Source organism: Nansenia antarctica (genome assembly GCF_963989245.1).
Source record: "Nansenia antarctica genome assembly, chromosome: 1".
NCBI lineage: Eukaryota > Metazoa > Chordata > Actinopteri > Argentiniformes > Microstomatidae > Nansenia > Nansenia antarctica.
Genome location: NC_137674.1, coordinates 45,270,122 through 45,295,554, shown reverse-complemented (window position 1 = coordinate 45,295,554; position 25,433 = coordinate 45,270,122). Strand labels below are relative to the sequence as shown.

The 25,433-nt window shown below is 47.7% G+C and overlaps 1 protein-coding gene across 1 annotated transcript in view; it reads left to right on the top strand.

Annotated features, from left to right (window-relative positions):
• Positions 1–25,433, top strand: part of arhgef10 (Rho guanine nucleotide exchange factor (GEF) 10) — a gene marked incomplete at its 5' end in the record, with an annotated part of 52,493 nt that continues 27,060 nt past the window's right edge. Inside the window, 18 exons of the mRNA XM_080523247.1 lie at positions 1–37; positions 3,055–3,576; positions 6,886–7,224; positions 7,936–7,972; positions 8,198–8,286; positions 8,640–8,696; positions 9,348–9,532; positions 10,564–10,680; positions 11,514–11,625; positions 11,925–12,037; positions 12,514–12,591; positions 12,887–13,066; positions 14,123–14,239; positions 16,696–16,788; positions 17,346–17,516; positions 19,774–19,919; positions 20,214–20,416; positions 25,228–25,343. Coding sequence (XP_080379373.1) covers positions 1–37; positions 3,055–3,576; positions 6,886–7,224; positions 7,936–7,972; positions 8,198–8,286; positions 8,640–8,696; positions 9,348–9,532; positions 10,564–10,680; positions 11,514–11,625; positions 11,925–12,037; positions 12,514–12,591; positions 12,887–13,066; positions 14,123–14,239; positions 16,696–16,788; positions 17,346–17,516; positions 19,774–19,919; positions 20,214–20,416; positions 25,228–25,343 — 2,712 coding nt within the window. The remainder of the gene's footprint in view (positions 38–3,054; positions 3,577–6,885; positions 7,225–7,935; positions 7,973–8,197; positions 8,287–8,639; positions 8,697–9,347; positions 9,533–10,563; positions 10,681–11,513; positions 11,626–11,924; positions 12,038–12,513; positions 12,592–12,886; positions 13,067–14,122; positions 14,240–16,695; positions 16,789–17,345; positions 17,517–19,773; positions 19,920–20,213; positions 20,417–25,227; positions 25,344–25,433) is intronic.

The following is a 25,433-nucleotide window of genomic DNA, read 5'->3' as shown; positions in this document are numbered from 1 at the left end:
ATGGACGTGGAAGAGTTCCCCCCCCCTCCTCCTGAAAGTAAAGTCAACAACTCCTCCTCTTCCTCCTCTCTCTCTCTCTCTCTCTCTCTCTCACATTATAATCTCCCCCCATAGCAAATGAGAACATATGCTGCTCAAACTTGTCAGCAGTGTTGTTGATTATTTCTCCATGCTAAGATGAATGTGAAGTGCCACATATGGTCATGTTCCACGGTGGATTTAGAACTTAATGCATCATGCATTGATGTTAACATTTTATGCACACATCTTTCTCAAATGAGGATTTAATCCCCTGTCTCTACTGGTCTTTGTTACACTTCCTCGTGCAGTCTGTGAGTGGACTGTTTTTTTCAGTAGACAGTCTGCAGTAGGTGAACTGACATGCCTGGAAGGTCTGTTTTGGCTCTCCTCCTGAAATGATTCAGCATCAGACTCTCTAATCGTCCTTCTCTACTGCCAAGTCTAATGTCTGTCTATGTAGACACCGTATTTGACTAGTTAGTTAGTGTCGTTGTCGTCTTTGTTGTAGGTGAATAACTAACATGTTGGGAGGTTGTCTGTTGATGGTCCGGCCGGCCAGCTCAGCTCCCGCAAGGCACTTGAGGATGGACAGAGTGTGTCAACAACACATTCCTCTCCTCCGCTGCTCCGGAGCATGTGGGCCGGGGAGCGAAGGAGTGAGGGAGGAGGAGGAGGAGGAGGAGGAGGAGAAGAAATGTGCTGTGCTGCTGTGAATAAAAGACAATGTGCCTCAGTATTGAGACCCTGGCTGAATACTGCAGCATCAGATATTACACACACACACACACACACACACACACACACACACACACACATCCCGGGGAAAGACGTTGGCCAGAGAAATGCCCTGTCCCCAGCTGGCCTGCCACTTGCTTTGTTGCCACGGCGATGCTGGAACGCATCGTAACCCAGTGAGTCGTTAGAGCAGAGTGGAAAAGCAGGGGCATGAGAACAGAATCCATATTGTGGTTATGAATTGACAATGGGCACACTGGGTATAGGCCTAGCTGTGTGTGTGTGTGTGTGTGTGTGTGTGTGTGTGTGTGTGTGTGTGTGCTAATATGAACAGAGTATCAAGCAGACTGAGAGAAAGTGAGCTGCACACACGCTCTTACAGAGCCAGCCACCAATAGCTCTGTCCACACTTGATAGTGAGTAGCGGATTATTGAATGGCCGATTGAACGAATCGTCTGGCCAAGTCATAAATTAGATCAAGCACTGCTTTATTTGGCACAGCAAGTGCTGTAGAGTTGAAATGAATAGAGAGAGAGAGAGAGATAGAGAGAGGTTACGGTCGTACGAATATGCATTCCTTGGCTCTAAAGTCTGACCAATCCCAGAGACCGGGGCCGTTATGGCCTTATCTCCAATACCACACTATTCATTACCACAGATGGAAAAAGGAGATAGCGTCTTTCCAGACTTTCTCCTCTCCTCGCCTTCAGTCTGGGGTGATAAGAGGTCAGAGGTCACAGAGGGCAGCCCATAGTGTCACAGACTATAGGGTAGAACACGAGCAGCTGTCCACCCCTCGGGGAGTTTGAATGGTGATTTAGATTCTAGTTGAGGAGAGGTCACATTTCTATGATGCTTCAAAGCTTCTGTTGGCGAAGTGGGAGTTGCTCCAGGAAAATGAGTGTCAGTCAGAAATGGCAGTCAGTTTTAATGGGTTGAGTAGGCCTCAGGGGTTAGCCTTGTGTTGTCATGGCAGTAAAGGTGATTGTTAGGGTTAGCGGTAACGTTAGCCTCATGTAGAGTTAGCCTGATGCTAAGCTCATGTAGACTCGGCCTGTATCGTTTTATGTAACGGCTACAAACGTTAGCCGTTTACACATGGTCAAACAGGAACTAGTCACCCAGGACAGGAAACAGAACTAATATGAACGGAAGCCAAAAGAAAAACAGGTGTATACCGAGGAAAGCTTTAACGGAAATCTCCTCATGGAATTCAGGGAGCACTGAAACCTTTTATTTTTTTGGTCCCTTCAGGAAATTAGCCTTGAACTTGGAGAGAAAAGGGGCAATTTTCCATGTCCTTTGCAAAATCAGTCAGGATATGAGTCACTTCTGTAAGTTAATACAGTCTTGTGGGGAAGCCTGACTCCCCCAGACACGACAACAGTGTGTGTTTGTACTGGGACTGATCCGCGTGAGGAATCTGTGGTATGCTTAAGAGCAGAGGTGTGCCAGATTCCCCCATACTGTATGAAAGCCCAGCTCAGGGAGACGGCGTGTCGTGTTCTCATATGGTGACCCCCCAACATCCGTGACTCCAGCTCCAGGAGGTAGGGACACCATAGAGGGATACTGTAGGAAATCCTATAAGTCCACAGTGGAACGAGTCTGGGGTTTGGAACAGCTTGAATGGAGAACTGAACATTCCTTCCATATGTTTGAACAGGTGATTTTTTGGGGGGGAGGGAACAATCCTGTTTCCTGCTTGTCTTTCCAGTTTCCATGCTGCAATTGGGCATTTGTTATTGGTTTCCTGTGTCGTGTTAGTCATTGTCATAATGTCTTTGAACAGAGTTAAGTTATTTTTTACTTATAAGAAGTTATTTTATTCACAGTTGCATTTGTTAATGTCTAATCTTTGGTTTTTGAGGAACCAGTTTTTTTTGTTTTTTTTGTTAATGTTTCATTGAATTTTATATCTTAAAATTATTGTGTTTTTGTCCAATGCAAATACTTATTTTGAGCTAGTGTTGTATTAAAAAAGAAGACCCACCCATTTGCAAATGATAAACCTGAGTATGGTGGAGTCTCTGTTTAACGTGGTGGAGGAGCCACTACTACTGTAAACACACCACCCACAGTGCTTCTATAAAAAGACAGCCAGGGTCAGGCATTCGTAACCTGTGTTTTGAAATGTATTTGTCATATGTTTCTACTTTTGTGCTACACTTTAAGCATATTCATACTTCAGAGGTGTTAAGTCCTTAGGTTACAGCAATTTCCACACACCTTTATGTACTGTCACAGCATGCAACTCACACCACCACTCACTGGTTCTCTCTCCTCTCTGTTTTCAGTGTTAGCAGGTGACGTACCCTTCGCCGATGAAGACGAGGGGGAGGCGTTTGAGTTCGAAGACAGTGGTGACGAGGTCCCGGAGGGGGACCGCCCGCCCCCGGCCCCCCCTGCCCCCGACTACGGAGCCCAGGCCCTGGTCAACGGTGTGGCAACCCCCAACCCAGAGGGAGCACCCCCACCACCGGCCCCTCACCAAGACGCAGCGCCCCCACCCCCAGCTCCCCACCAAGACACAGCACACCCACCCCCGGCCCCCCACCAAGACACAGCGCCCCCACCCCCAGAGGCTCAGCCCTCGACCCCGGGCACTACATTAGCTTCAGCGTCGCCGGATCACACAGCTACAGAGTCAGCGGCGCCGACCGGCCCAGTCGCCCCTGACTCAGCAAACACAGCAGCTGTGGCAACAACAGCAGCAGACCTGGCGTCAGTCGTTAAAGCTGTGGTTGTCACGGCGAGTGACGTACCCCCCCCTCCTCCTCCGCCAGACCCCGCACCCGCGGGGACAGCCCTCGACACAGGTCAGTGGCAGAAAAAGTACAGTCCCTATCCTCTAGTGTTTATTCTCTGAGTCACTCTACAGCAGAGGTGGCCAACCAGTCGGAGACTAAGAGCCAGAAAAAATTGTTGGGGTACCAGAAAGAGCCACATCATACATGCGGGCTCACAAAAGCTCTCACTCTCACTCACACACACACGCAATACATTTCCAATAGGCTATGAGACCAGTGTTGTCATTTCAGCAAAGGCCACGGTATGGCAAGGTACAGAGTGGATTTTTTTTTTGCCAAATCAGTTGTGCAATAGTACATTTTGGTGAGTTGTTTCTATACAATTGACTTATATGACATTAAGGTAATGAATAAAGGAGACAACTACAGTATGTAGGTGGTAATCTACATCTTTCCTAGCAGGCAGACTGGTTCAGTCTGAAACAATCTCCGTAGAAACAAAACATTACAGATTTAGCTATTCTCAACTCTAAATTAACTGCACTGTTAAAACACTAGTATTGTGAGACCTCACCTGTGTCCCTGTACTTGTCTCTGCTGCCCTTTGACCACAAAAGGTCTTTAGCTATGTCCATTTTCCTTTTTTTCCCTGGCATATTTTTGTTACAGCTCACCTACTAAAAGTGAGACGATTGACAATATCAAAACATGCTTGCACACACATATAACTTACACACAAGTTAGTTTTACTGGCCCCAATTTGGTACAATTATTACTGAAATTATTGAGAATAGAGACATTGTTGACATAAACTAGCTGTTGTAATCTTTAATGTTCGCTAACTAGCTTGTTAGAGTTAGCTTCACAATCGCGGGTGACGTTAGGTCCGTTTGTTCACTAAAATAACATTAGAACATGTTTGACAGAACATGACATGAACTTGTTCATTAATATATTACATTTGAACCAACAGTATTATGGCGTTTATACCGTTTGTTTAACCCACCTGAATGAACGAGAATCATGGTCATGGACAATATTTTAACATTAACGTTACTTGTGGCTTGTTTATTGAGGAACCGATGTCCCGCTCCACCAGTGTTGCCAGATTGGGCTACTTTTGGTCACACTGGTCGGGTGAATTTGGCAGCTTTTAGACTGGTTGGGCTGGAAATTGTCAAATCCCGTCTGGCAACCCAGCGCTCCACTACAGCGCCTGGCTGGTAGGGTGAGATGGAGCCGGGAGGATTTTGAGTTACCGTTGTGTGGAGTGGATAAAATCACCAAAATGACACAACGTGATTCAGATTACATTTTCTGGGGATTATTTTTTTGGGAATCCAGGTATGGCGAGTGCCATAGATTGCCTTACCAAAACAATGTCTATCGAGACATAGAGAGTGAGCCACGCACTTTTAATGAATGGATTAAAGAGCCGCACACAGACAGGCAAAGAGCCACATTGGCCACCCCTGCTCTACAGTATATCACTGTTAAAGCTCCCTGACCTGAATGTAGCCCACTTGACCTCATGCTAGGCAGGGAGAGACGGTGGGGGAGAGGCAAGCAGGGTTGAGGCACCCAGGGGAGAGTCGGCAGGGGAGAGACAGCCAGGGAAGAGGTAGCAGGGTAGAGGTAGCGGGGGAGAGGTAGGCAGGGGAGAGGCAGGCAGTGGAGAGGTGGCAGGGGAGAGGTGGCAGGGGAGAGGTGGCAGGGGAGAGGCAGGCAGGGGAGAGGTAGCGGGGGAGAGGCAGGCAGGGGAGAGACAGCCAGGGGAGAGGTGGCAGGGGAGAGGCAGGCAGTGGAGAGGTGGCAGGGGAGAGGTGGCAGGGGAGAGGTGGCAGGGGAGAGGCAGCCAGCGGAGAGGCAGCCAGGGGAGAGGCAGCCAGGGGAGAGGCAGCCAGGGGAGAGGCAGGCAGGGGAGAGGTGGCGGGGTAGAGGCAGGCAGGGGAGAGACAGCCAGGGGAGAGGGGGCAGGGGAGAGGCAGGCAGGGGAGAGGTGGCAGGGGAGAGGCAGCCAGGGGAGAGGTGGAAGGGGAGAGGCAGGCAGGGGAGAGGCAGCCAGGGGAGAGGTGGCAGGGGAGAGGCAGGCAGGGGAGAGGCAGGCAGGGGAGAGGCAGGCAGGGGAGAGGTGACAGTGGAGAGACAGCCTGGGGAGAGGCAGGCAGGGGAGAGGCAGGCAGGGGAGAGGTGGAAGGGGAGAGGCAGGCAGTGGAGAGGTGGCAGGGGAGAGGTGGCAGGGGAGAGGTGGCAGGGGAGAGGCAGCCAGCGGAGAGGCAGCCAGGGGAGAGGCAGCCAGGGGAGAGGCAGGCAGGGGAGAGGCAGGCAGGGGAGAGACAGGCAGGAGAGAGGCAGTCAGGGGAGAGGCAGGCAGGGGAGAGGTGGCAGGGGAGAGGCAGGCAGGGGAGAGGCAGGCAGGGGAGAGGTGGCAGGGGAGAGGCAGGCAGGGGAGAGACAGGCATGGGAGAGGCAGCCAGGGGAGAGGCAGCCAGGGGAGAGGCAGGCAGGGGAGAGGCAGGCAGGGGAGAGGCAGGCAGGGGAGAGACAGGCAGGGGAGAGGTGGAAGGGGAGAGGCAGGCAGGGGAGAGGTGACAGTGGAGAGACAGCCAGGGGAGAGGCAGGCAGGGGAGAGGTGGCAGGGGAGAGGCAGGCAGGGGAGAGGTGGCAGGGGAGAGGCAGGCAGGAGAGAGACAGCCAGGGGAGAGGCAGGCAGGGGAGAGGCAGCAGGGGAGAAGTGGCAGGCTATGGCCATCCATCTCTCCTGAGGCCCAGTGTCTCCGGCTGCCTGGTGCCAGAGGGGGCCTGGCATCCATCACAGACAGCTTGACACGACGGAGCTGCTTTGGACTCCCAGATACCATCTCCTTCAGCTCTCCCTCTGGTGGAGCCCCCTGCTGCTTATCTGGGTGTGTGTGTGTGTGTGTGTGTGTGTGTGTGTGTGGTGATTTTATCTCTGACAATAAGGTCTTGAGACACACACACACACACACACACACACCCTGCTGTGAGACAGTAAACACACTTGCGGCCCACTAGCTGAGATTTGAAGGTGAGGCAGTTTGACATTTTCACAGCCCATTGTAAATCAGAGAGTAGAACCAATAACTGCGGTCGAACGCTCTGGTTTGGGTAATGGTTCGCTGCCTTAGGGGATGCTCTGCATGGTCTTTGAAGCCCTTAAATGGGAGTTGGCATTTGCGATTGTCTTGGATAATTGAGAGGTTTTTATGCAACCACATGAACTACAGACACAAACGTAATAGACATCAAGTAGTTTTATATCATTATGATTAAAGTATGTCAGTACTTACTTTATGTAGTGTAGTGTAGTACGTACTTTATGTATTGTAACTGTGGCTGTGTGTTCCTCCACCACAGACCAGGACGCGTCCAGTGGTGGTGAGGACCTGCCCCCTCCCCCGGCCGGCCCCCGGACCACCTCCCAGGGGAAGGTCAACCCCTACGCTGTGATTGACATCTCTCCCCTCCAACTACAGCAGCTGCAGCAGCAGCCGCCCACCCCTTCCTCTTCCTCCCCGGTGGAGAAGCCCGGGGACGGGGAGGGCGAGGGGCAGGATGTCCCCAGCAGCCCCGGCACCCCCTCAGGCTACTCTGTGCCCGTGACCTGTGGGTACGCCACCCCCTCCGGTGTGCCCCTCTTCACGCCAGCCTACACCACGCCCGTCATCATCCGCCACTTCTCCATGGACGAGGACGGTAAAGACAGCAGACACACCACCTTCTACGCGGCGGAGAGCGTAGAAACAGAATGAGTAGAACAGCCTCAATTCTGGGTTTTCCATTCATCCATTTGCAAATACGAGTGTGCAATGTCGTGGATATGTTTTCACTCCCAGAGTATTCTAGAAATACACTGGAAAATGTGGTGGGAATAATGGCTATTCTACTCATTCCATTTCTATGACGGATGTTCTCTTCCAATCTCTCCCCCACTGACACTGGGACGAGAGACCATGACATGGTACTCTCCTCTCCCCTCTCCCAGCCTCCTTTCCTTTTTCCTCTTCTTTCTTCTTTGCATTCCTTTTTTCCTGAAGCCCTGCCACAAGGAAACAGGGTCTAAATTTAGCCCTGTGCTCGGCTCTGTGTTGGCTGTGAGGATTTTCCTGTTTTCTCTGAAAAGTTACAGTGGCAAATTCCAAATGTGTGGCTTGGCTTGTCTAGAGGGGTAATTACTGTGTAATTAAGCCATTATGTCCAAGGTCACTCATGATTTCAGTGTTCAGATGCTTGTGTTAAAGTGTTTCAAAAGGCAAATTCTGTACTTCATATTGAACTTGAATGCAACCGGTGCAGATTCAGTAATGGCTGCCCCCTGGTGGTTTATTAGCTGTATTACAAGCAGCAATTTCTGTCATGCTTCCTTCTGAATGAATCTTAATTTGTGCTCCCTCTCTCTCTCCTCAGTCACTGTGGACGTGACGGGCAGCACCTCTGTTGACAGGTGAGTGGTCGTCTCTGTAACTGACTAACAAGGACACCCATTCCTTCACTCATCAACATTGCATTTTTCGTTCTGCATTGATGTAAAGGATCGTTCAAACTTCCTACATTTACGTTTTGATGGCGTGTCTCTGTGGGTCGGATGGGTTGGAAGGATGTTGAATGTTTGAATACCTTGGAACCTCAGAAAACTCTGACATTTATTTATTTTCCTTCTGTGCTGAAGTGTGTTCAGTGAAGAATCCCCCTCTGTAAGAGAAGAGGATGCTCTATCTAAATGGGTCTCGGACCCTGCAAACACAGCCTGGATGGAAAGTAAGCATTTATCCCCCCAACATTCTTGATCCGTAATACTCCCAAAAATCACTCTGCAGAACATCATTGTTTTCTTTTCTTATCTGTTCTCTATGTGTGTCTCTGTAAACACAAGTCCTGTGCACAAGATGTGCTTACGGAACACTTTCTTTCTTTCTTTCTTTCTTTCTTTTTTTACTCAAGTGAATTCCCAGACAACTTCCTTCCTCCTTGTTTTGGGGAACCGTGGCCTTGCGCGGTTTTTCCTTATTGGCTTCCCTGAGAACACATCCTGTCTCTGGTGTGAACAAACCGCACGTCACCAGAATGTTATTGGTTGGCCATTTTGAATGTTGAAACTGTTGTCGTTTTAGGTCCAGACGAAGTTATTTATGATGACGTGCCGAGAGAGAACTCTGATTCCAATACAGGTTAGTGCCAAGTGTCTCCTTTGTCTCCTTCTGATGTTCTTTTGGTCCCTTCTGTCTGTACTGTTATTTTAGTTGTTTTCCATTTTTCTGAACTAATAAACTGGAATTGTCGATCAAAATATGTGCCACAAGTAACCAAACAGGATGATCTGGAACTATGCAATTATATCTGAATCTGAATCAGAATCAGATTTTTTTTTATTGCCATGTGTATTTGCACATACAGGAAATTAACTTGGTGAGGTTGGTGCATAGGACATAAAAAACAACAATATAAGCAAAAATGAAAAATAATTTAAAATACAATGGCAAAAAGAGCAATAGAACAATCATTATGTAGGCTGTAAATTAGAAGATATATGCTTGTAGCAGTCTGTTGGTGGCATACAGTACATATTATGTGTAAAGAAGCTATGCTATGCTTAAAGTGTCTGTCACATGGGCATTACGTATTGCTTGGAAGATTGCTTCATGGAAGAGCACAGTGATATGAGGAATATGACCCTGCATGCTCTGTTGACATGAACACGTTGCATATCCTACTAGTTCTAATGCACTTCAACCTGTGCCACCTCGATTCTAATGCAATACCACCCTGACTGTCTTGTCTTGTCCTGTCCTGTTCTGTCCTGTGGTCCTGTTGGGGCTCAGAGCCAGATGAGATGATCTATGACGATGTGGAGCTGGGGGAGGAGGGGGGCAGCAGCTCCCTGGACAACGGCTGGAGCTCCAGCGAGTTTGAGAGCTACGACGAGCACAGCGATGGAGAGGGCCGCGGGGAGAACGGCCTCCCTGACGCCTTCATGAGAGGGAAGCCCCCCCAGAAGAAGACCCATGTGTGTAACCCTAACAAGACCCCCCCCAACCCCCCCCCCCCTCTCTCTCTCTCTCTGTTAACAGCACTGATGGGGAGGGAGTGGGAGGTTTGAAGCAGTCGGACATGGGTCCAGGGGAGTCTTCTAGAGGTCAAAATGGAAGGATGGGCTCATTGTAATGCATGGAATGGAACATTTGGAGGAGTGTTTGATACCATTCCTTATTCCATTCCATATATTACAAATGAGCCCTGTCCTCCGATTTCTACTTCCACAAGCCCCTCCCCTGCATGGGTCAAATGTATAGTCCTTCTTTGCCTTAGAAACCATGGAGTCACTCACTTCATCTCACTGTTAAGTTTTGCTGTCTTGATATCTTGAACAAATGTGGACGTGCTATGTATGTGTCAAGTGCCAGTACAAGATCATATTTCTTTCACTCAATATTGAAGTAGCCACATGCCATGTGTTTCCTTTTTAAACACGAGATCCGCAAATGAAATCTTCATATTTCCTATACGCTGAGGACTTAATGCGGAGGTCTAATTACTGCCTTCCGGCTGCATGTGTTATGACTATGGCTGTAAGCCCTCCAGAACATACCGCTCATTTGTATATTTAGTTGGACGTGAATGCCCTGCTTGTGCGTGCAGCTAAGGACTATTGTTACAGTATTGGCTGCACACAGTGACTGACCTTGCTTCTGCCTTGAGAGATGTGCCTTGTTAAAACATGTGAGGAGGTAGATAGCAAAAAAGGTAGATAGAAAAATTAAGGGGGGGTGGGGATAGGGAGAGGGAGGAGGGAAAGATGGAGGGAGGGTGTGTGGGTGAGGAGGGAGGGTGCATGGGTCAGGAGGGAGGGAGGGAGGGTGGGTGCGGAGGCAGGCAGGCAGGGAGGGATGCAGGAGGGTGGGTGGCAGGCAGGCAGGCAGGCAGCCAGGCAGACAGACAGACAGGTAGGGAGGGAGGGAGTTAGGAGAGCATGAGCTTCTCTGGCTGAGCTTGTAAAAGAAACGGCAGTCTGGTAACACTTGCTCTGCTTTTGTTTAGCTCTCTCAAGATCTGACTCGCTTGAAAGAACACTATGAGAAAAAGATGAAAGATCTTATGGCAAATACAGTGGGAACGGTAGAGCTGCAGCAAATAAAACAGAAACACGAACAGAAGGTAAACAAAACCTCATCGCGGCGGTGTCAACACCCCGTCTCCCTCCGCTAGACAAACTAGTCCCCCCACCCCCTTACCCTTGACCTTAACCCCCTCTCGGTGTCTCTCACTGGCTCAGTACCTTCCTCCTGCTCTACTGGTGGCGGGTTTGTGTCCACTGTGTCAACTGCTGTCTATCCACTGCACTGACCTGGAGGCCCACTAACTGTAATGGGGACTGGCTATTTAAACACCTCGTCATAACAACAAGTGACATGCTAATTGTACGCTATCCAGGACTGAGACACCAGTGCAGCTGAGTGGCGTGTAGACCAGAAGTCAGGACTATAGATCTATAGGTCAACCTTGTAGAGGTCAAGTAATCCCAGTCTACTCATTGCCGTACAGACCAATTTAAAAGCAACATTTCGGCCAAATCTCAAAATGGATAAGTTCCCCTTCGTCAGCAGACAGTGGCAGCAGTCTTTTGCGAGCCTAACCTAGTTTGAGAGTAGGTGTAACTTGCAAACATTCCCTCCTCGCTCACTCCTCAGGCCAGTCACACACAGAGAATACAGTTCCTACACCGTCCGACTACATAATCCATGCATAATTCAATTCATAACACTGCGTTACTGAGAAACCCGCGAGACCGACTCAGTTCAGCTGCTGTCCCAGTTGCTGTCTGGCCCTGGTCCAGCCTGCTCGCCTCCAAAGTCTTGTATCTATATACATGGTCTTCCATCTTCCCTCATCCTCTCATCCTAACACGGTTCTCATTTCCTCCCTGTGAAAGCCTTCCATGTCGTGTTCAGTGTGAACTAAGTGCCATTAACTTGTGACTGTACCTGAAGATGCAAAAGTTGGTGAAGGCGGCGAGAGAGGGGACCAAAGATGGCCTGGAGAAGACTCGAGCGGCGGTGAAGAAGGGACGCTCGTACATCAAGACCAAGTCCTTCTGTCACGGTAAGAGGAGGACAGTGTTGTTGATGTTGCCAACAGTGGTCCTGTCTGTGTGTGTGCGTGCGTGTGCGCGTGTGTTTTGCGTGCGTGTGTTATCCAGCTTAACGATTCCCTTTACACACGTTAATCCAATAAAGCGAGCATAGAATCTGTGATCAATTGAATTAAAGTCTTTTTTTTCCTTCCCTAAATAAAATCTCGGGGATCTAATTTAATTGGTCTGGTTGTGGTCGATGCCCTTTCTTACAAGAGGCTGATTGATGTAGAGTACATGTTAACGTAGCCTCTCTCCTGTGAGCCAGAGAGGAAGTCGACCTGTTTTGAGGACGAGGAGGCAGACCTGTTCATCGAGGTGGAGTGTTTCAACGTGGAGCCGGTGCTCAGTCCCATCCCAGAGGGGCTTTCACAGCAACAGGTACCGTCCACCCACGACACACCGTTTCCCTGGGGACTGTTTTAAGATGTGCGCACCAACCATTGGTAGGAAGTGTATCAGGGTTTTTCCTGGCTCAAAATAAGGCTTAAGTGGTAGAAGTGGAGCTGAATTTCTCCTAGAAGGTGGGGAGAAAAAAGCCTTAGGCGGGCAGCAGAAAAAAGCCTGTGTATATTCCACTCTCATTACTCCATACACATCTGATGTGATTGATGGGCTATTGGGTGTATATGAAAGGGTGTGAATACAAAATGACATTTGAAACCCATCTCTGCCCATGGGCCAGTGCTCATAGTGGATTTATCCCATTACAAAGGAGCATTGATGTAATGAAGGCATGTAGTTTGAAACCCACAGGACTACGTGGAGAGATACTGCTGCCTAGTGATGACTGATGCATGTGTGTGTGTGTGTGTGTGTGTGTGTGTGTGTGTGTGTGTGTGTGTGTGTACCTGCAGGTGGTGAGGAGGTGTATACTAGGATCCATACTGGAGAGTGAGAAGAACTATCTTGATGCACTGAAGAGGATTTTAGAGGTACGTTGGTTATAGTTTATGATGTATACTAAGGTATTGTGTATGATGTTCATATGGAAAAGCTGTCCACATGCTTATTCTCTCTCTCTCTCTCTCTCTCTGTCTCTCTCTGTCTCTCTCTCTCTCTCTCTCTCTCTCTCTCTCTCTCTCTCTCTCTCTCTCTCTCTCTCTCTCTCTCTCTCTCTCTCTCTCTCTCTCTCTCTCTCTCTCTCTCTCTCTCTCTCTCTCTCTCTCTCTCTCTCTCTCTCTCTCTCTCTCTCTCTCTCTCTCTCTCTCTCTCTCTCTCTTCTATCAGCAATACGAAAAGCCACTGTTGGAGATTGAGCCAAGGTTGCTAAGCGACCGGAAGTTGAAGATGACGTTCTACCGTATCCGGGAGATCCTGCAGTGCCACGCCCTATTCCAGATTGCACTGGCGAGCCGGGTGGCCGAGTGGGATGGTCTGGAGATGATCGGTGACGTCTTTGTGGCCTCGGTGAGTTGGTAGGATAGGTTCACCACCGAGCTGTGTGCAGTTTGTTACCATGGACACAAACACTGCATTTGAATTACAGCTGTAGTGCTGCTAGGATGATGTATAACAACAGTTTTCCATGAGTCAGGCTTCTTCCAAACTGACTCATTCTATAGGAATTTCTGTCAGATGAAACACACACACACACACTCACACACACAGGCACATTCACACACATACACACTCGCACTCACATTCACACACACACACACACACACACACACTCGCACGTAAAGCTGCACTGAGCCCTGGGAGGATGTGTGCTCCACCCTTGGCGTCTCCGCTGCTTAGCAACCCCCTCAAGGATCCTCTAACAAAAGGAAAACAAAAGCCTACTATCTCCCTCCCCCCCCCCCCAGCATCTCCCTCCATCTCTTCCTGCTGTTTGTTATGGTCCGGAGGCTCCGGGGCCTGAGGCCTGGCACCACAACAGAGAGGACGGGGCATGTGGGAGCCATGTGCTGCCTGCCTTCTGCCCTCTCCGTCCCCCTCTCACATCCCGCTCCAGAAACACTGTCCCACAGCTTCTTCCTGGCCCGGCTCGAGGAAGTCCCATTCCCCCTTAGCTTCGTCCACCCAGATCTGTGCGTGCTGGACCGTCAAACTGGGCTTCTCATGCTCATCTCGACCTTGTTTTTTTATGTGTGTGTGTGTGTCATGAAAATGACATTTGGCAAAACTGTTCAAGTCTTGTTTTTTTTCTCATTCCGTTGAATAAAAGTGGGTGGGAGGGGGCGGGGCTTGTAGAAGCCTGAGGGGAGAAGCTATTCCAAAACCTGTTGGTCCGGGACTGGAGGCTTCGGTACCGTCTGCCAAGATGGAAGCAGAGAGAACAGGGTGTGACTGGGTTGACTGTTGAATTGAGATGACCAGGCTACCATTCCCCTGGTCTAGGTCCAAGATCCACTGTAATTGTGTTGTGTTGTGTTGTATGACCAGTATATTGTATGGTATTGTAGTCAGGTATTGTAGTCATACAGGGTTGTTGAGGGTTTGCTCTGTCCTGTGGGTCGACAGTTCTCCAAGTCCATGGTGCTGGACGCCTACTGTGAGTACGTCAACAACTTCAGCACGGCCATGGCGGTGGTGAGGAAGACGTGCGCCGCCAAGCCCAGCTTCCTGGAGTTCCTCAAGGTGGGTCAGAACACCACAGAGAACCATACATGGTATGGTTCATACAGGTATGGTACCTGTACTGTATTAATGACAATAAAGACCATTCATTCATTCAACCATACATGTATCACACTGTTAGAACACAGAGAACAATACATGCATCACACTGTTGGAACACAGAGAACCATCCATGCATCACACTGTTAGAACACAGAGAGGGAACCATACATGCATCACACTGTTAGAACACAGAGAGGGAACCATACATGTATCACACTGTTGGAACACAGAGAACCATCCATGCATCACACTGTTAGAACACAGAGAACCATACATGCATCACACTGTTAGAACACAGAGAACCATACATGTATCACACTGTTAGAACACAGATAACCATACTTATAAAACGGATGGGTGAAATCAAGCAATCTGATTGGTTCATAGCCGTGGTATATTGAGCGTATACCACAGCTACGATTAGTAGAGCCTCATCACAGTTCGAAATGAATACGCCTGTTTCACGGTCAACATTCCAAATATAACAGACTTTTAATTCAATCTCAAGGACATTTTATCAACTTAAAAAAAATAAAAGTAATAATCCTACGCAAAGTAACCATGTAGATTCCCAATATGTGGTCTGTTTATCAAAATAAAGCCTGTTTGAAAATGTGTCGAGACGTTTTCGGAGTGCCCTGCCTGCGTCCACTACAGCCGCGCGCTGTGACAACAGCACTTGTCAGCGTTCCAAATCCGTTACAAAATATCAAACACATACCATACTACAATCCGTTACAAACTAACAAACGTTTCTGAAGCTAGGTAAAAGATATGGAAATGGAAACATTTCAGGTGAATTTTGACCTCCTGGGTGGCCTAACTATGGAGGAGTGGTTAGAGTGCTCTCCGGGTAAAGTTACACATAAACGGCGACATACCGAGATAACTGACGGAGAGCTGGACCAACTGGAGAAAGACCGAAGTGAACACAACACCGTGAAGCAGACCAAGTGGGTAGTGAACACTGTTAGAACACAGAGAACCATACATGTATCACACTGTTAGAACACAGATAACCATCCATGTATCACACTGTTAGAACACAGAGAACCATACATGTATCACACTGTTAGAACACAGAGAACCATACATGTATCACACTGTTAGAACACAGAGAACCATACATGTATCACACTGTTAGAACACAGAGAACCATACATGTATCACACTGTTAGAACACAGAGAACCATACATGTATCACACTGTTAGAACACAGAGAACCATACATGTATCACACTGTTAGAACACAGAGAACCATACATGTATCACACTGTTAGAACACAGAGAACCATACATGTATCACACTGTTAGAACACAGAGAACCATACATGTATCACACTGTTAGAACACAGAGAACCATACATGTATCACACTGTTAGAACACAGAGAACCATACATGCATCACACTGTTAGAACACAGAGAACCATACATGTATCACACTGTTAGAACACAGAGCTATAGTGGTCACAGAGGGCGGGAATGTCTGTAAGTGTTAACCAAGCCTGGGCCTGGAGAGCTACGGGCTGTAAGGTTATTAGTAGAACTAAAGCCTAAGTTCAAAGGGCCTTAGTTTTTGAGATACCTCCACCTGATATAATATGTCTATTTTTACAAAATGGATGGTTGTATAAAAATATTTTACTGCAAAAGTAGTTTATTTGGATGATATTTGGATCCTCCCGAAAATAGTGAAAATGTTGGATTCTACAAAAGCCTACACCATCTACACCATCTGCTTTGTCACATGTATCTCTGGGAATAATTTGAAACACGTTAAAATTTGACTTTATGTCCACAGTGATGCATACAATGGAGTAAGAAACTCACCAATACTATTTTGAAAATACATACCCTTAAATATATATATTGAATAATAGACAATTACAAATATAAAGGATATCTATGTATACAGTATGCCTGTAATTAATAACATAATGACAACAATCATCAAAAAAATATGGTTTACACATAAAATAGACATAAAAATGAAAGGAAAAAACATGGTTGTGCTTTGTTATACCTCGGGTTATCTTTTGAAGGCTTTATTTCCTCTACTATATTCCCTTCCGCCCCTCTAAAACACCAAATTCAACCAATAATTTATTAGATGAAGCAGGTGTTGTGGGTATGCAGGGTTGGAATACACACTCTGTGGCTCTCAAGGCCAATGCACACGGCCCCGATTTTGTCGCACCGCCGAATTCGATTCCATTGTTTTGAATGAGACAATGCACACGGCGTGCGATGCGATATTATCGCACGACAACATTCGATTCTCCATTCACACCAATTGAAATAATTCAAAGAATTGAGAATCGAATGTTGTCGTGCGATAGAATCGCACGCCGTGTGCATTGGCCTTCAGAGGCCAGGTTTGGTGACCAAGGTTCTAAATATAATTTCCCCACAGCATCGTCAGGACACCAGCAGTGACCGGGTCACACTCTACGGCCTCATGATGAAGCCCATCCAGAGATTCCCTCAGTTCATTCTACTCCTGCAGGTATGGACCCAGACCATGGTCTTTACTGCACCATTCAAACTCAAATCAGCAGACAAATCATTACACAGATTCACCAGCAGAGGGAGCCCAACACTCATAAACCAAAGTACTGAGAGCTAGAAAAATATGTTGCTCAGTCAATGTACCCTTTGGAAACAGTTACATTATATTATTAAACAGTCGCATTATTATTCTTTTTTAAAGTAATTTCTTCTGAGTGGGGCAGTCCCACTCATATTTTCTTTTCATTTTTATTGACAGTTACAGTGAAGATTTAGACAGGAAGGATGGGTGAGAGAGAGAGGAGGGATGACATGCAGGATATGTCCCCGGCCGGAATCGAACCGGGGACCCTGCGGTTACATGGTCAGCGCTTAACCCGCTACGCCACCTAAGCGCCCCTCGCATTATTGACCACCTCATAGAAACTCACCTAAAGATGCATTGAGAGATGATTTTAAACCAATGCCCGCAGTAAAGATGCTGTACGCAGACTCTACTGTCACTCTGCTCTGTGATGCTCTGAGGGTGACCTGTGTTTGACCTGTGACCTCCAGGACATGTTAAAGAACACTCCGGTGGGCCACGGGGACCGGCTGCCCCTGCAGATGGCCCTGACGGAGCTGGAGACCCTCGCCGAGAAGCTCAACGAGAAGAAGAGGGAGGCCGACCAGCGCTGCGAAATCAGACACATCGCCAAGGCCATGAACGAGCGCTACCTCAACAAGGTCTGGCCTCACTGTGTGTTGACCACGCACTCATACAAGCATATACGGACACATACACACACACACACACACACACACACGCACACACCCACACGAAGGGTATACAGTTAGGTCCATATATATTTGGACACAGACAGAATTTTTGTTATTTTAGCTGTATACCAAAACATCTTGTGTGATGTGCAGACTCTCAGCTTTAGGGTAAGGGTATTCACATCCAAATTGAAGGAAGGGTTTAGGGATTACAGCTTTTTAATATGTAACTCCCTCTTTTTCAAGGGAACAAGTAATTTTTACAATTGACTCAAAAGCTGTTTCATGGGCCAGTGTGGGCTATTCCTTAATTATTCCTTGAATCAATTAAGCAGGTAAAAGATCTGAGTTGATTCCAAGTGTGGCATTTGCACTTGGAAGCTGTTGCTGTGAACGCACAAGATGCAGTCAACGGAACTCACAATGCAAGTGAAACAGGCCATCCTCAAGCTGCAAAAACAACCAAAAAATCCATCATAGAGATAGCGGGAATATTAGGAGTGTCCAAATTAACAGTTTGGTACATTCTGAGAAAAAAAGAACACACTGGTGAGCTCAGCACCACAAAAAGGTCTGGCCGTCCAAAACCCCTTCACAACATCCAGCCAAGTGAAGAACAGTCTCCAGGAGGTAGGCATATCATTATCCAAGTGAACCATAATGGGAAGACTTCACACAAACAAATAGAGAGGGTTCACCACAAGGTGCAAGCCATTCATAAGCCTCAAGAATAGAAAGGCCAGATTAGACTTTGCCAAAAAACATCTAAAAAAGCCAGCCCTGTTCTGGAACAGCATTCTTTGGACCGATGAAACTAAGATCAATCTGGACCAGAATGATGGGAAGAAAAAAGTATGGAGAAGGCTTGGAACAGCTCATGATCCGATGCATACCACATCATCTATAAAAAACGGTGGAGGCAGTGTGATGGCTTCCAATGGCACAGGGTCACTAGTGTTTATTAATGATGTGACAGAAGCAGACAGATGAATTCTGAAGTGTTTAGGGATATACTGTCTGCCCAGATTCAGACAAATTCAGCAAAGTTGATTGGATGACGCTTCACAATACAGATGGACAATGACCCAAAAGATACTGCGTAAGCAACCCAGTTTTTTAAGGCAAAGAAGTGAAATATTCTGCAATGGCCGAATCAATCACCTGATCGAGCATGTATTTCACTTCCTGAAGACAAAAAGACCCACAAACAAACAACAACTGAAGACAGCTGCAGTAAAGGCCTGACAAAGCATCACAAAGGAGCAAACCCAGCATTTGGTGATGACCATGGATTCCAGACTTCAAGCAGTCATTGCCTGCAAAGGATTCTCGACAAAGTATTAAAAATGAAAATTATATTTATTATGTTAATTAGTCCAATTACATTTGAGCTCCTGAAAATAGGGGACTGTCTAAAAATGGTTGCAATTCCTAAACGTTTCATACAATATTTTTGTTCAACCCCTTGAATTAAAGCTGAAAGCCTGCACTTCAATTGCATCTCGATTGTTTCATTTCAAATCCATTGTGGTGGCATACAGAGCCACAATTATGAAAATTGTGTCAGTCCAATATTTCCGGGACCTAACTGTATATATATATATATTTACACACACATACATACAGACAGACACACACCCTCTCTGATATTCTCCAGACGAGTGTATCCCTCTATAGCTTTTACTATGACATGTTTGAGTTGAGTATTTGAACAGATGGTGTGATGCTGCTTCTGTCTGTGTGTGGGAGTGAAATAGAGGCCTGGACTATGCCTTGCCTTTCTAACTGATTATCCATCCACAAACCATGGCATATGTGAAGGGTGTTTTGGGGCTTGTTGACAAGTACAGTATTCTGTCTAGTTATTAGTCTATTAGCCTAGACCCACAAGATCAAGTGACAACCCCATGACGTATGTAGAAGTATATGACTCAGTGAAGCGAACTTCCTACTGCATGCGTCCTTAACTGTGAAGAGAGCTGTAGGTTTATAGTCTTTGTATATGCTTTTCTACACCCTCAATTGTATGTACATATTCATATCAACCTCAGGAGGGACTCTCTTCCCAACAGCTTCCAGTGTAGATCAGATGTATTTCTTTCATTCATATACACTAGGCTAAATGTTTAATTCAATATGCATGCAGCATCTTGTCATTTACCTTATGAAAGAGACTTCCATGAAGAGGTCAGTGGTTGACCTTTGACCCTCCTGCCCTCCTCAGCTCCTCACCAACGGCAGCCGCTACCTGATCCGCTCGGACGACATGGTGGAGACGGTCTATAACGACCGCGGAGAGGTCATCAAGACCAAGGAGCGACGCCTCTTCCTGCTCAACGACGTGCTCATGTGCGCCACGCCCAACGTCCGGTAAGAACCCACTGGAAACCCACCAGAACCAGACACTCACTGTGGGGCCAAGGTTTCCACCCACCAGACAGCGCACCAATGGTGGGGAATGATTCTCAATGATTGACTCCCCTTTGGAGGAACGGTTCTCCTGTAATTACGCTGCACCGCACCGGCCACTGGACTCAGACAGAGGATGTTAGAGCGGTTTGAAATACTGTTGTGTTGTTTTCACAAGGATCACCAATGATCATCATGGAACGTCACCTTTTTTGACACTGTGTGTCTTGGTGCCCCCCCCCTCCCCCCTCCCAGGTGCAGTCAGGATGGCAGTCAGGATGGCAGGAGTGGCAGCGGCAGCGCCCCCTTGGGGCAGAAGTTCCTCCTGAAGTGGAGCGTCCCTCTGAGCTTCGTGGACGTGGTGGAGTTTGGCTCCAGCGAGGACATGGGGGACAACAGCGGCACCCGCTTCTCCGCCCCCCACTCTGGGGAGAAGGTGGTCATCAACGCCAAACCAAGTACGTGTCCTGTCCCCCGTCCCCCCGGGGAGTCACGTTTTAATAACGGGTGAACAACATATGTCACGCATGGTTGGAGTCGTTTTGTGGCGGGCAGGTTTCCACAAAGCCACATTTAGTAAATGCCAGTTCTATTATTAGCTTGGCGGTCTGGAGGACTGAAACTGTGGTTGAGGAGTTTCCATTTCCATGACGTGCAGTAGTTCAGTCGTCATTTCTGTATGACCCCACAGCTCATCATAAGGACCATGAAAGGGACGCCTTAGGATTGAAAGTACTCTCCAGATCACTTGGACTTACCCCATCTTTGCGTCTTGTATCGTATATCTACACAGACCGAAATACATTTTAATGTGCTGCATGCGTTATGAGAGGAGGATGAATCGATAGCGGCGTCTTCTGAAGAGACACCAACACCATCCTCCCAAATGTTAGTGAGGGTTAGATAATGACTGTCGTTAATAATCTCCCAGCCTGGCCCTTTCTCTCTCCTGCGCTCAGACCAACACTACAGGCTGTAGGTGCCCTACTTATAACACACAAGAAGGGAGGTGCAAAAACCATCGATAACACACATTAGAAGTGTATGATCAAGCCTATCCAGATAGCCGATTTAGAACGTAGGAAATCACAGCCGCTTTATTAGCTATTGTTTCTGAACAATCACAGAGAGTTTTCCTTCTCTGACCGTGAGTTAGGAGACGATTAAGAATGGCGTCGGGTCCCAGTGTGAGAGAGAGACTCCATCTTGTGTTTTTTCCTCCGTGAGCAGCCTCGTTCTGCATGGTCAGTGACTTCACTCTTTCCACTGGGTTTCCCTTCTCTTTCCCCCGGCAGCTGGTCAGCCACTTTAAACACTCCGTATTGGAAAACGCACCATTAAAACCAGACTGTATGATTTGTGGTGATGGCCACACTGAGACTGTTTTTAGTCAGGAACATCAGTCCTGACTGCCGACCGGCCGACTGGGCATAGGTTAATGGTCCGGCATACTGTCGGACGCTGCTTTTAGTCAGTGTTAGCACTCAGGTGGTGACAGCAGGAAAACAACCGCTAGAATATGAAGCGCCAGATGTTAGGACTATGGGCTGAGGTCATAGGTGCAGTTTCCCTTGCAATACCGCTGCTATATTACGCTTGGTACTCTGACTCTTTCTCTCTACACTGTGTGTGTGTGTGTGTGTGTGCGCACGCTTCTCCCTCCCACTTTCTCTCCCACTCTCTCTCTCCCACTCTCTCTCTCCCACTCTCTCTCTCCCACTCCCTCTCTCTCCCACTCCCTCCCTTTAATGTCAGTCCCATCTGGAGTGCTAGTGTACCTACTACTGAAGTGCATCCAAACACACATCCATCCTCTGCCCAATCCTCTGATGTTGCATTCTAGGTCCAGCATTCGCAGATGTTCCAGGGCTTTGCAATTCATTGACAGCCTTGCTCTCTAGCCTACAGGACATGCCTCAAAGAGGATACCGGTCTAGTCTGCAAATGGGCATAATCCTGTTGTCTAAGACTCCATGAGGGATATACTATAGCTACTACAGTCATTATTGTTATAGCCAAGGATCTCGGTGAAGGTGACCATATGGACCCATTTCTTTATCTTTTTTTTTTGTTCCACTCATCCTCTTACTCACTGGGAATGCCAGGGGATAAGCGAAGCTTTGCCTCTCTCTCTCTCTGCCTCCCTTCTCCTCCTTTGCTCTCTCTCCTTTGCTCTCCCACTCGATCTCTCCTTGCGTGTCTGACTGCCACCCCCATTTGTCCCCCAACAATCCTCTTACCCGCTCACCCAGCCACCCACCCGTCGCTCCTCCACCTACTCCCCTTCTACCCCCCTGTGGAGACAATGGAGCTGATGGGGACTGCAGACTGCACAGTCAACCGCTACATCTGGCTCAGCTGAAAGACCCAGGGGCTGATAGACAGACATTTTGACTCCTCACCAGCTGTCAACTTCAGCTGTCCACCCTGTCTGGGGATGAGATACAGTACTATTGTCTACAGCCCTGAGGAGAACCACAGAATGTACTACATTGTCGAGTCATTGGGTAATGATAATTGAATTACACTGAGCTTGGATAGAAAACATTATTTATACGGTCATGACTTTCCATATGGTCATTAATCTATCTTATGTCCCGTTCCATTTCCGAACCGAATGGAGTTGGGAGTTGGAATTGCTCCCGACAGGGTTGCAGGCCAACCTTGCTACCTCCAACCCCCCTTAACGCCTTTTCTACAACTCAAACCTTTTCTTACTTTGACACGGATGAGCCTTTCACTAATCAGCCCCTCTCTGTGTCTGTCTGGCCAGACAATTTTAACAAGTGGAAAAACCCGCCTCCGTAGTCCAGTGTGTTCAGCCAAAGCAACGCACTGACCTGCTCGCAAAGAGCCAATGAAAAGCGCCAGCGCATGATGTCACTTCCCGCCCCCTGCGTGTTCTGGATGTCTGTGTGCTTAACGCACGTCTGCTGTGCCCCGTGTCGCAAATCAGAGACCTCAGAAGAGGCGGTTGGAGTCTGTTTCTCTGGCCGATACGTCTTCTTTGGACTCTTGGAGTGTATCTGATGGGGCTCAGACCGGGAGAAAAACCTTCGGCCAATCGGTTGACTTGATGTCCCAGAGCTTTTTTCCGAACTTGGTGGAAAGGTCTCGGCTCCCTCACAAAGGCTGGTTGACGGCTTTGGCCTTCTCTTCAAATGGCCTGGCCATGCTCCTCTGCCACAGCAGAAGGCTGGTAGGATTAATGCCGCTTGGTGAAGCGGTGTAGGAGGGAGGGTACCCAATCCACCTCTTCCATGTGGATTTTTTGATGCACCCGCCTCGATCGGAGGAGACGTTGTGAGCTTTTCAAAGGGTTTTTCCATCGTTTTTTTTTTTTAAATGTGAGGTGCTAGTTGAACAGTAAAGTTGAACCCACTCAGTCTCGGCAGAAAACAAGGGAGGGCGCACACACATGCATTTCACTCCTGGTGTCCATCACTTGACGACCAGCCATGACGGTTTTATTATTATAGGCCCCATGTCAAGTAGCCAACATGTGCATTGAACACATTATGGTGCTGGTCGTTCATGAAGTGGGTGACACCTCGGCCCGGTTCAGTGTAGTGTGGGTGATTGTGTGCAGGGTATCATTGCAACGTATTGTAAACGGCGTCTATGTCAGAATATACTGGGCCTTTGATGACATTATAGACTGGCGTTTAGGACGGCGTGTCCTTAGGGCGACATGGCTAAGATCCTCTGACGCTCACACGCCGTTCTGCCCTGACCTCGTTCAAACCCTCAACTGTCATTAACTCACCAACTGCCAAAGAATTCCAGAACACTCAAGTGTTTTATGTGGCATTTACTGAGCAACAGTGCTTTAATTAGCCATAAAATGAAGCAGCATAATTTATGCATTTTTGATGAATAAAGTCACCCATGGTACTACATGAGTTAAGATATACAAGGCATGGATATTTGATTACAGTTAGTCATGGCAGTTGTCTCAATACAAGAGAAACGGCACAGAACTTGAACATGCTTCAGCTGCTAGGACAAGGTGTTGTTTTCTATCGTACACTATTGGCTTTGAACTATTTAAGCATGTCTAAAGAGATCGGGGAGCAGTGAAGGGTTTTGACGTGAATGCTCGCTGACCAGAAGATATTGAAAAACCCAATGTTATATTTAGCCTAGTTGGTATACCCCAGAAGTTCTACGCCTATGAATTAGTCTTTCTGTGTGTAAACAAAATGTCCAAGTGTCCATTCCTCACCACAAGGTAAAGTTTCCCTCAGTGACCCGTCTCAAAGCCCTGGGGAGGTTGCCATGGTGCTGGAACACAAGTGCAGCCTGAATGGCTATTGTAGGGGAGAGAGGGAGAGAGGAAGGGAGAGGAAGTCAAGAGTATATTTAACCCTATATTGAACAATTCACTTGAATTGATAGGAATTTGTGTCAATGTAAATGCCTTTTAGAGCACCTCTAAGGCACAGGGAAGTCCATGTTCTGATGTCCTGGTCAGAGCGGTCCCCTCCTGGCTTGTTAACTGACAGCACAGTTAGTCTATGGTCAGCACCATTTACAGCTGTGTGTGTGTGTGTGTGTGTGTGTGTCCAATCCCCTGCTCTGGCAGGGCCACTGATGAGTCTGGCTCTGTGGCCGTTCTCTCCCTCTTTTAGAGCATGAACGCCGTCAGACAAAGCAGCCCGTTGTCCCGAGCTGGACGCACAGCAACACAGTAATCACTCACTTCACTGGCCCACTGGGGTTGTTATGCAGGGCACATCTACACACACACACATCTACACACACACACACACACACACACACACACACACAATGTGTGAGGACAGTTTGGCCACCAGAAAGCAACTGTAGGTAACGGTGCTCTTGTGAAAGCGTTCCTACATACACATTACACACACACACACACACACACACACACACACACACACACACACACACACTGTGGTTTAGCGGTTAAGGCCCATGCCAAGTCTGCTTGCAAATGTGTCACAGATCACTGTGGGAAAGAGACTGACTGTCCTATATTGATGTTTATCAGTCAGGTCTCATTCCTCTTCAGACTTTTATTACAACAGTATCTAGGGTACTATCGGATAGCCTGTCAAGTCATTTATGGTGGTCTGTGCTTATACAATACAACCACCCAACATAACACCGTGTCATTGTCATGTCATTGAATTAAATTGTGTTGAATTGCACACCACAACCCCAGGGAAATGTGTAGCATACATTAATATTGGTAAACATGAATATTGTAGTTTATTGATGTTCCCTTGTTGTCTCTTCCCAGGCAAGATGTACATGGGCCCAGGGCAGCTGTACCAGGACCTGCAGAACCTCATCCACGACCTCAGCCTAGTCAACCAGATCTCAGGCATGATCGGCAGCCTGAAGGGAAACTACCAGGTGGGGGGGCAACGTCTCTGGACCAAGCTGACGGAGGGGAAGCTAGACATGGAAGGACGGGGCCCATTGTGATGCATGGAATGGAATGAG